The 12172-nt window shown below is 39.5% G+C and overlaps 1 protein-coding gene across 2 annotated transcripts; it reads right to left on the bottom strand.

Moving 5' to 3' along the window:
* Positions 1-1484: 1484 nt before the first annotated feature.
* On the bottom strand, positions 1485-4583 carry naif1 (nuclear apoptosis inducing factor 1). Of its 2 annotated transcripts, XM_035435812.1 has the most exons (3): positions 3997-4583; positions 3266-3316; positions 1485-2769 (listed from the first exon to the last, which is right to left on the bottom strand). In XM_035435812.1, exons 1-3 carry the CDS (start codon positions 4436-4438, stop codon positions 2294-2296), a joined length of 969 nt encoding a protein of 322 aa, XP_035291703.1. In that variant the 5' UTR covers positions 4439-4583; the 3' UTR covers positions 1485-2293. The 2 variants fall into 2 exon arrangements, with proteins under 2 accessions (XP_035291703.1, XP_035291704.1); XM_035435813.1 differs by lacking the exon at positions 3266-3316.
* Between the last annotated feature and the right edge of the window lie 7589 nt (positions 4584-12172).

Here is a 12172-nt window from a genome sequence, read left to right as displayed (position 1 = left end):
AGTTGTCTTCTCTCATCACTGCAGGAAAAATACATTCCAACCTTTAGTAAAAACAAATCATGAAGAGTATGGTTCATTGTAAGAAGTTGAGTAAAATGATCAGTCTACAATGATAAATCATTTTCTTCCTTCAATATTCTGTGGCTTATAATTATTTTTACCTTTAGGGATTAGGGAATCTGCAAAAAAAATGGAAATACTTGTAAATGTAAAAAGCTAATAGCAACAGCCAATGTCATCTCCAGGCTCTAGCCAAAGGTTTTTTATGTGACATTGGTACTTAAATAGAGCTGTTCATATGAATTATAAAACTGTAGACATCTCCAAAGAACCATACACAGTCACTTCGTCAGAGCAGTAAAGCCGTCTCAAATAACTAGCTGTCCCTGAAATCAAATGTTTTTGGTTATTCAAGACACTTTCTTTTGCAGTAGATGGCAGCGGAATACATTTGTTGCCATGCAATCGAAACACGAAGTGATGTCTGAAACTGACGTTCAGTTTTATGGAAAGACACCAAGTGTTAGCAGTGGTCTTATCAAAAAGTGGTCTGCAATTTAGGGTGGCAGCATTATTGTTACTTAACTACTGTTTTGCATAATTACCCAGTCTTGCACTTTTGCATCACAGCGTATACTGTATGTAAAAAAAAACTCGGTTTTAACATACAAAAATAGCAAGCTGGGCCTATATTGATATCAAAATGAGGCCAATTTCCAGCAAACGGTATTGGCTATTTTACCTCACACAAACTAAGCAATGCGACCTTATGTTTGCTAGATAATTTAATGTAAAATTTTTTTTAGACCAGGAATTACAAATGTGTTTATTTCAAAATGTGGCATCTGTAAGGTAGCTACTGTAGCTTTGTTAAAACTTAGTGAACATTAGAAATGCCACAGCGGTCAATATGACTGTTGTCACCTAATTAAGGAAATCAATAAATCTCCCATCATGAAATCCATATGGCTCCCCCTTTTTTTTCTCCACATATGTATTGAAAATTATGATATAATTTGCATGTGGAAATACAGATCTAAACACTTACATGGACATAAATGGTCAAATTGAGCGTCATTTATCTTGCCTGTATGCTTGAGCATTTCATCACTGTGCATATGCAAAATGATGGAGAAAAATGCTAAGTTTCCCAAGTTTGGGGCTTTATTGAGTGGACGTGTAAAGGTTGTATCTGATCAGATGTGATCAGAAGGTACAGAAGTTAATGTCTTAAGGGCTGAGGATCTTTCGTCATTGTGGTTATTTCAGTAGGAAACGTGAATGAATGAAAAGTGCCACTCAATGTTGTATAGGTATGGGGAATACCAGGCATACCAATATTACCTTTTCACCTTCAGTGTTATCACATTTTCAATACATTTGCAATAGCCCAAAACTGTGAAAAAAGATATTGAGCTCAGTCAAAAAGGTTGTGTGGAGCAGGTATTTGCAAAGCAAAAAATAATGGTGCTGTCCACTCATTGTACGATAACTAAATTTATTTTACTCCAAAACAAAAAACATAGAAAATCAAAAACAAATCTCTATACAAAATACAATTGTATTTCTATACACATTGTAGATGTTACAACTATTAGTTGGTTGGTTGGAAAAAGTCACTTTTAGTATTCACACAAAGTATGTTGAATTTAGATGCTGCATTTTCATTCAGTCATATGTAATAATACAGTACATGTTGTATTTTTTTACACTTATGTCTCCAAGCATTGCAAGGAAAGGCGCAGTTGTGTTGTTCACAACACTAAGGTAGACGGTAACAGAATACTGAATTGGATAGTTGTGTTAGTTGCTGAATTGCAACTCTGTAGGTCAACTCTCATCACAGATATAATGTGTTTTGGTGCTGTTTTGATGGTAACACAAGGAAAGCTCTGAGCTACTCCCCCACTTCAGACTTTTCAATCCATTTTGAATAATGTGTTTCACAAAAATGAGAATCTTTTGTAAAAAGACAGCCAAGTATATATACTGAATTTCTTGAAGTGCACTGAAAATAAAGAGACTATTTACCTTGAAATTTGACAACATACCTCCTATCACAACATAATAAATTATACTGCTATTACATTACTGTATACACAGTCGCAATTTAAATGTTGTAACAACAATTATAGCTTCAAGCATCTATATTGTGATTTAACCGCAGATTTTCCCTTTTCTCCATTCCCAGAGTCCTAGGTGTTGGCTTTTTGTCCGTCAGAGTCCTAAAAATGTACTTGGAACCACCCCCACCCCTTCAAAATATAATAAAATAAGATAAAAATGATGCCCCTTAATTGACATCCTCTGAAGGCTGTGAGGGGTTCGGTTTTGGTTCCCCACTGTCCGACAGTGGTCCTGGCGCAGAACTGTTGGTGGTGCTCTGAAGGAATTTCCGGAAGTCCTTGAGAGCAGGGCGGAGCATCTGGATGAGGGCAATGAGGGCAGCCTGTGTGCCCTCCAAGGCCTGGGCCTGCCTCTCCTGGGCGCAAGCTTGGGCCTCCTGGGAGCGCCGGATCATCTGCAGCAGGTCGTTCTGGTTCTCCAGGTGCTGGGCAATTTCCCGCACATGCAGGTTGGTCACCTTCTGCTCCTGCAGCAGCTTGGCCGAGTTGAGGGCGATGCGGCTCTTCAGCTCCTGTGGCTTGATGGAGCACTCCGCTTGGGCTGTCAGCATCTCCACTGGTGTCTCAGTAGTAACAGCCACCGGTGTCTCCGTTGTGCAGTACTCCACCACCCCCTCTTCCAGGGTATGGTACGTGGTCTCAGCTGTGGACAAAGAAGTCAGGGGAGGTGGGGGAAACACAGAACAAGGGCATCAATACAGGCTGGTAGTCCCAGGTCACTCCCCATTACCAGTTTGGATATCCCCATTCAAACCCAAACCCTCTACTTCATATTCAATGCAGCCCAAATTTTTGGTCACTCAGTGCAACCCCACACACACAAAAGTGTATAATCCCAAGCCTCCCACACTGTCATAACCCATAGTGTCCATAATATTTCATCATCTAGCTCTTCAGTAGGCCATTGGAAGAATAACAACTGCACAAGACAGATAGAAACCTTTTGACCTTAAGTTGAGCTTCACCAAACACTCAAATGTCCAATGTGCCAGATCCAACTTCAAAGCCAGTGTGCATTGCGAATGTTTTTTATGGGTATATAAGAATATATATATATATACGTATGTAATGGGTGCTAGCTTTCGATTTTCAATGTTAAACAATACTGAGGAAACGACAACTGAAAGAAAGGTGTTTACCTTCTAGTGTTTTCTGTACTTCACAAGCCGCAGCAGAAGCAGTCTGAATGTCTGAGTCAAACATACAGAGAAATAATCACTGTTTTTTTATAAGGTATACCCTTCTGGCTACTTTACTCCAAGCAGATTTTTTTTGACATTTTAATTTTTAACACTGTGTAAGATGTAGGAAATGCAACTTTTAATCTGTCATCGCCTCCCCAGTACTTTTATCCGATAAAATCAACATTCGAGCGTTCAATTTACTACTTATATGTTTAGGATACTTATTTCAATGACGCATTGTCAACAATGCTCATTTTCATCCAATACAGTGGATCACCGACCAATCAGACATTGCTCCGCCCAACAAAGAAAAAAAAAAATTTTAGGGGGCGTGTCGTTGTGGTAAACCCATATGAATGCCAGGTTGCGCGGGATTTTGTAAGACAGAAAGTACAGCAGAGACACCAGCACTTTTGCAGTGCGTTAACTGTGAATCGGACATATAAGACTGTAGTTTTTAAATGCAAAATAAGCACAGGCTTAAATGCAACTTTACTAGTTGCTGTGGAAATTCTTGTCAGAATTATTTTAAATAGCTATATATATTTGCAAGATATGGATTTATTACACTCGTAAATAGATTTAAACTGAAGGTGCCATGACTTGTGGCGCCATTACAAAACAAGGACATTTGCTGTTTTTAAGATATAATAACTGCTTGACAGCCTTACAATGACACGACTTACTTTGTGTTAATGTTACCGTGGTAGCCGAGCTCATGGGCACGGGAACAGTGATCTCAGTGCCACCATCTCCTGCAGGTAGACTGATGATGGTCGTCTCTCCCAAGAGATTACAGATCCGTTGTTGCATGGGAGTTAGCATGACAGGGACCGATGTGCAGTCACCAGTCCCTTCCATTACCGCCCGCGCCTGGGCCACCTTCCGTCGAACCTCGGTCTTTAAGTCAGACCATTTCTTCTTTACTTCGGCCAGTTCTCTTTGGCAGGTAGTCACAGCGTTGACCCGTTTTAGAATGTCTACCCACGCGTTGTTTTTGGTGATGTGAGTGACTCCAGCATTGAAGTGGTTAACTAGTATGTGCTTTTGTTTCTCCATTTCCTCCACTATAATTTCCACCTCCCTCTCGGAGAAATTCATTTTTCTCTTTTTGGCCTGGGATGCCATTTTAATTAGAAATTACTCTTTTAAAAACACTAAATGTGCGTAATATACGCAAAAATAGTAGGTTTTTCTCAATAGAACTGCGCAACGTAATGGCTTCTAGAATCGACTTCTTCCTCCTGCAAACAACGCTTACGTCCGTAATGGCTCAAACCCCACCTGCGTAAACACACCAAGTTCCCATTTGCTAAAGCCCGGGGGTCATGCACTATGTTCTCGCTGCGATTTGCAGACATGGAAGTCAATCAAGTGCAACGTAGGCGCCGTAGAAGGGAACGCGTCAGGGCGAGACAGCTGGGGAACTGGGTTTCGACAGCAAGCTTTTTGCTATTTGTTCAAATGTTTTAATTGTGTTGAAATGCATTTTGCTTGGGGATTATTATTATTTAAATGCGTCACAGCAGCGGCAATCCTCCCACATACGGCATTAATCAACAATTAGCTATACTAATTCTTTGACCGGACTTTGTAGAGAAAATCGAGTGAGTGACCTCCAGTAGAGGGAGCCTCGATGGTCGTATGTTGTTGTATCAAGCAGGCTATTATAAAATCTCTCGTTAATTTTATTTTTTTACGTAAGTAAAGCTAACAGCGATCGCTATAAGAATGTTGTTCCATATACATATTTGGAGCAATTTTACATTTACTGGGAGACATGTTGTGCAAAAGTCGCAAGGGGGCGCTGGATCATATTATACTGTATATATTCTTTGGAAGTGGAGTCGATGGAAATGGAGTTATAAGTAATTCTAAGCGGGTGCCGCTTCCAATAAAATAATCATACATTTCTGATATAGTTACATGTTAGTTTGCTGACAGCATCCCAGTTATTCCGCGACTGGGTTACTGTAAAAACCACATATTAGCCAATCTCGTGAGGGTTGGGGGCCTTTTCAAGCGTTTTCTGTTCTTATTTCCCTTTAGCCCATATTATGTTGACCAAGCACCTGAGCACCGTAAGGGCAAGTGACTTCGACTGCAAACAAATAGAATCCCCTAATAGTTACCACAAACTGCAGAAGTGCTGTTTAAGGGTTAAAAACTGGTTTGCAATTTTTTCTCCCCATCTGGGTTGTTACCATTGAGCAAGGTACATAATCTGAAATGCTTCACTTAAAAATAAAAAAGAAACATTTGTATGAATCGATTACGTGTAAAGACATGATCCCCAAGTTACTCTGGATAGTCTGCTAAATGCCAAACAAACTAAAGAAATGATGCTGTATGGGTACAGTATTACGATGTAATATAAATGTGTGGCTTTTACTTGAATTCACATCTATTTCCCCTTTCCTTGTGGGCAGACATGAAAATGGGTAACAGAGCATCTTCCAGTCTTGGTGCATCCACATAAATTGGGAGTTGCAAGGCAATTATCAAGACTACAGGCAAGGGAAGCTAAATGGGACTAGAGAATAAGGAAGCAAGGAAACTTTTAGGGTGTTGTATCCAGCCAGAATTGACTGCAGTACAATCAGCCAAAATGCAGGCCAGCCTAACCTTACAAGTGCCATAGGATTCACCTCCAGTGTATGCTGTCAACATGGCAGTGACTCATTTGATTACAGTAAAGAAACATTAGCTGAACTTTCTGGTGACAAAAAGAAAAAAAGAACACTGAAACATTAAATGGCCGTTTTCTGTAACCATCTGAAAACACAAACTAAATAAATGATACAGTAGAGGTATAGTATTACAATGTAACATAAATGCATGGCTTATACGTAAATTCACATCTACATCTGTAGCCTTGTTCTATTTATGTGTTTGTTCTTGCCCTTTTGCCTAAGTGTATTTGCTATTTTATATCTCATCCTGTCTCTCTTCAGTCTCTGTATCTATCCTTGCCCTTTTGCTTTATCATTTCCTTCTTCATTCATGGCCTGCTGTCTATGAGTCTGGGATTCAGGTGGACCTCCCCCACCTTTGTTACTTATTTTGATTTTTCATACCACTTGAATAAAAGTTTTTCTCCACCATCTTGACCCCAGAAGTCAGAACTTGTGCCCAGTAGAGACATACACAGATGCAGAACTGTGTTGGTCATGGTGCTGGAGTGACCTCACAAAAGGTAGATCCAAAGTGAGTCAAGCCAATTTTATTTGGTCATGATTGAACAATAAATCAAAGGACAGTATTAGGGCCTAATTTATCCAAGATACTTTTTAATGAAGCATTGAATTCTGTGGTTTGCCCAAGACCAAACTGCATGTGGTTTTACAGGTTTCACCTGTGTCTGTGTTGACTGGAGCAATTGGATTTCAGGTTTCATGGTAGCCACTCTATAAAAACCTTTTAAAAATGGGACCAACGATCGGGAAGACTCCTAGCAGGGGTCTCAATTTATTGACCAGTCGAAGTACCTAAAGAGATGTTGAAGTACCAACAGACTGAACCTTGTCCTCCATTATTTCCCCTTTCCTTGTGGGCAGACGTGAAAATGGGTATCAGAGCATCTTCCAGTCTTGGTGCATCCTCATAAGTTGGGAGTTGCAAGGCAATTGTCAACCCTGCAGGCAATGGAAGCTAAATGGGACAAGAGAATGAGAAAGCTAGGAAACTTGTAGGGTGTTGTATCCAGCCAGAACTGACTGCAGTACAATTAGCCAAAATGTAGGCCGGCCCAACCTTACACTTGCCACAGGATCCAGTGCACGCTGTCAACATGGCAGTGACTAATTTGATTACAGTAAATAAACATTAGCTGAAGTTTCTTGTGGAATATACCTATACAGTCTAATTTCTTTACTGTATTGATTTGTTCTACCTCAGTTTGTTAAGGCAATGAATACTGCAATCTAAACTATATTTACCACAGGATTAGACATAAATTGAATCCAAAATGTTATATTGTATAACTAAATACATGCACTAATCCATTCAAATTAATGTAATTTAAGTTGATTTAAGGTGAGAGTTGCGGGAAAGTGTGGGAGGAATGTTTAACTGGGATAGAGTTTGCTGAATTGATCTCAATTTGGAACTGAGATGAATTGTTTTGGATAAATTTAATTTATTATATAAATTAAAGGCAGAAGGAATTGGATTGTTATTGAATTACTGGAATTGACCCCAGTGTCAGTATTCACAGTTTCCCATTTAAATTATTACTCATTTTTTATTGTTATTCATAAGAGGATTATTCAGCATATCTTTGTGTCAGGTTTCAGTTTTTCTATTTTGATGATTCTTAACTCATGTCATGATGTAAGTATTGAATCCCTTGAATGCTTTCCGGTAACTGCTGTTTTTATGGTACAATAGGGAGTTACATGTCCTTCAGAATGTTTACATGCCGTGATGTTCCAGGATGGAATTTTGAGATATTGAGGTGAGACCTACAGTAAAATAGTTGCCTCTCCATGGTACCGGGGGGACCAGTGAGACTATGGGAAAGCGTTGCCCTTCTCAGTACACAAAACGTTTTGTACAGAACTGTTTCTTTTTGTCACTTAATGAAATTAAGTTTCTGCCAGACTTTTGAAATAGTTACACACAGGTAGTTTTCTGTACAGATCTGAACTATGAGTGATAAAAGTTTCAGCATATTCAACCCTCGAGCCTCAGAAAATCTAAAGGAATCCAATCATAAACTGAGGCCACACACACTGCTAAAATGAATACTGTGCAAACAAATCCATTGGTTGCTTCACCACTTGAGATTCAAAGGCTACCTGATGATCTTAGAACAACATTCTTGCCCACAAAGATCCTGAAACTGAAGGATTTATTTGGTCTATGATTCAGTAGTAATGGAGCTGTTTTAATTGGCATCAACAGAGACATGATCCAATCATTCTGTAAGGCCAAGTCTCGAGTCAGGACAGACTACATTCTCGTATAGAGGACAGCGCAGTCCACCCTCAGGCAGTGCGGTGATTTATGGAGCTGTTAGAGGAATGCACAGTGCCTCTCCAGGCTCTAATTATAGAGGTGGGCTTTCCCAGACATCTGGACAAATGGGAGAGTACCCAGGGAAGCCTAGTCCAATGTGGTGCTAGAACTATTTAAATCCGCCCACCCTCCAGCATGCCTCTGTAGATGGAGGACACATTGTTTTGTCACACTTGTAGTGGTTCCCAAAGTGGGGGGCACATGAGGGTTGAAGAGAAAAGGCACAGTGCACTGTGTGCGTGAGAGGGGGCTTAAAAGGGTTCTGATTACCAAAGGGTGGCCTGACCAAAAAAAGTTTGGGGATCGCTGGTCTAAAGCATGCAAATGTGAATGCAAAATGAATCAGAGACAAATAAGGTTGGTGAGTCTTAAATTAATAACAATTAGTGGACTACAGGTCCTTAATGTGCCTAGCTTGTTGACATTTGGCATGGCTGACACTGTAACCTGCTTTGCAATCACAAAGATCTCTTGGACATCATTAACCCACAGACCTTGGCCTAGTAATAAATGGGGCAAACAGGAAAAAGTGAACAGCATTTTACCCATGAGGTACTGAGTGAGAGATAGGGCAGAATGTCCTCTTTGATGGTATCTTTTGTCTCTTTTAGCATTAAAAGCACTGATTTTGTTGATTATTTTCTCCGGTCCTCCTTCCATTGATAAGATGTTCCAAGGCTTCTGGGATGTTTGGATCTGCTGGATGTATCTGCTGCACAGATAACAAGATAAATGCTAGTCATAAACAGAGCGAAAGGAAGTGATAAAGCCACCACTACCACTATACCATTGTCACTACCCACTACATTGTCGTAGTCATTCATTGTGTTAAATGGTGCTGATCAGTGACCTGGTGTGTTCAAAACACAGAAGAGGAGTCTGAGGTAGTGCTGTTCTCTTTCATTCTGTCATTCATGACCTTGAACTAAACATGCTGTTGTTTGCAGTGGCAGCCGTTAATGAACAACTCCCTATCCCCCGTCACAAGCGTGTCTCCGCTCCTATGTACCCATGAGGTCATTTTGTTTTGATTTGTACTGTTGTTAGGTCTTGTTTGCTCAGTCTAGAGATGTGTACGCACATAAGTATGAATTTGGCTGTTATGCTCAAGTCAGGGGAGATATTTTATATCAACAAATAAAAAAGGAACACTGAATAATATTTAATCTTAGATGATCACATCAGAGATTAACTTGAATATACTATAATCATTTGAGAAAAATATAAATAGACATAATTAGAATCAAGTGAGATTTTAAAAAGTCTGCCTTTTACCCTCTAAATTGACCATATATTTCAAAACATTTTTATTATATTATGATGGTACCCCTGACTTTATATTTCACTAGTTTATTTTGCAAGAAAGAACATCACATGGTTAATACATCAGTAAATATTCTCACTCAAAGTGTACTTTTAGAGTGGTGGAGTGCTGGTTCCAAACCCTAAACCTTAGCCAGATATCTCCACTCAGCCTTTGGTAACTGGCTGTCCCATCCCAATCATCAGTGTTTGCTTCTCCCAGCTATGATGCCTGTCTGTACTGGCCCCCCAGTGACAGAAAAAATTTCCTATAGTGGTCAGAGTCAGCAGAATCAGTGGCTATCTTCTAACAAAGACTGAAGACCCACCATATTGGCTCCTCTCCCATACTCACCCCCTTTGTATTAATTCAGGTTATGGTATTTTATGGTTTTATGTTTTTTTTTGTTATGGATCTAACTTGCATGTATTCAGAAATTGTATTTTTTGATGTTTTTGATGACCACATTAAATTCCATTAGTGTTTAAGTGATGTTGCATGTATGTGTGCGGTCTGAGAGCGTTGCAAGTCAAGTCTGGCACTACTGCTCATATTAATCAGGTGATAGCACTTAAATTACACATGCAAATAGAATGTGTCATGGGTAGCCAGGAGAATGTGCATCTCCTTTTTTCCATCTGCAGATTTATTTCCTCAGTCACCTGAAGACTCAGCTGCTACACACAGTAGGCATAGCTTATTTGTTTACTGAGCCTTCATTCATCTGTCACATTTTTATTTTGTATTTGCTTGCCACTAACAGCTCTCTCTCCTTGAAACATATGTAAGATTTCTTAATACATTATTTTGGTAGTTTGTGGGTGTAGCCTACTAAGTGAAAACAACTGCATTTGATCAGCAGTTATGTAAAAGCTTTTAACAGCATGGTGTTACTTATAAAGGACAACTGTGAACAATGAATGGCCTTACTCTTCCCCATCTAGTTTCTGCTTTGGTATTGATAATGCAATGCTCTCTCCCATACACAGAATTTAAACTGAGATCAGTTTGGCTATTTATATTCTCTTACATTTTGCAGGGCCAGATGAATCTGGCTGAGTTGTACCTTGTGACTCTCTATAATTGGAAGCCAAAGTAAAAGGGGAGGTCACACCCCTTTGTATGCGTCAAGAGGGGCAACCCAGAGTTTAGGATGTTCTGCCAACAGAAATACTCCTGCCCTGACCCATGATATTCGACGCTTGAAATGGAAGGTCATGTGAACCGTACCCCAGCAGAACAGTAACAAAGGCATGTGTTCTGCCCTCCATTTAAGTTTTGCAGACGTGCATGTGCACCCCTCATAATACATCGGAGGCGCAGTATTTTTCACCCATTAGTTCAAAAGGGTTCACAGGAAAACCCAATCAGCAAAAAAGCAGATATGTTCAAATTCATTGTTCATGACATCACATACATACACACACATACACACACACACACACACTGTTCCTGCAGGAACTACAACTTCTCAAAATGAGAAAGACAAACTGACTGATATTAGGGATGTGTGTGGAGAACTTGCCACGGCTCTGCAAACCCATCAGTTGCTCCATTCCTCCATCCATACAGTAGTGCTGTTCAATGATATAAAACAATCAAATGTCAGACAAATGGCAGTGTATATGGATAAAATTGTTCTTCATGTAATTGGTATTTTTGATATTCTGTCTTAGGGTAAAGGACAAAATGCAATTAACTGTTGGTTAAATTTGTGATACATGGGTCAATTTAGACCCAAAACATAATATTTTTGAATTAGTTCATTATGTCAAGTCATCAAGACAGACAAAATGTCTGGGAATTGCATGCATGCAAAAAAGAATCTGTCATGGCAAATATAATCTATAAGAAGCTGCAAAATGTGGTTTGTTATTAAAATGAGTGGTGTAATTACCTATTTGTGAGAACTAGGTAATTAAGCCATACAGAATTGATCTATGAACATACTGTAACTGATGTAACCGATCCACAAACATAACAGGAGGGTTAAAATGTTTTTACTTTCTTGTGGCTGTCAGTGTCTGACTTATGTTCCAGCCAGCAGATATTGTTCTCCCCAAAACAGAATGGGAGTTGTGAGGTAGAATTAAAGGTCCATCAGGAGCTAAACAGAGTCATATGTTTAGGAGTGTAAAGTCACCTTGGGCCTTATGTAACTTACCCCATAATCTGTGTGCAGAAGCAGGGAGGGAGATTCAGAGCTCAACACAGCACAAGAGATAACAGAGGAAACAATATTCCACACTCATGATAATTATGATAATACTGATAAGGATTGTGCTGTTGATGATTATTGTCATCATCAAAATGCAACATCACGTTAAAAAGAAATAACTGAATACATTTATAAAGAGCTGTCATAGCACTGCCCCGACCTCTTTGTACTTTTGAGAAATTGAATTGAATACACTGTTGTAAGTCTTTGTAGCAGTTGAAAAAAAAAATAACTGCAGAATTTGGGAACTACTTGTACTAAATGATCAAATGACAAAGTGCAAAGTAACGCAGTGCACAATGTGTCAGCAGGCCTACACTGG

The sequence above is a fragment of the Anguilla anguilla genome, chromosome 10 (assembly GCF_013347855.1).
Source record: "Anguilla anguilla isolate fAngAng1 chromosome 10, fAngAng1.pri, whole genome shotgun sequence".
NCBI classification, from domain to species: Eukaryota; Metazoa; Chordata; class Actinopteri; order Anguilliformes; family Anguillidae; genus Anguilla; species Anguilla anguilla.
Note: the sequence above shows the minus strand (reverse complement) of the source record. Positions and strands in the feature narration are given on the sequence as shown.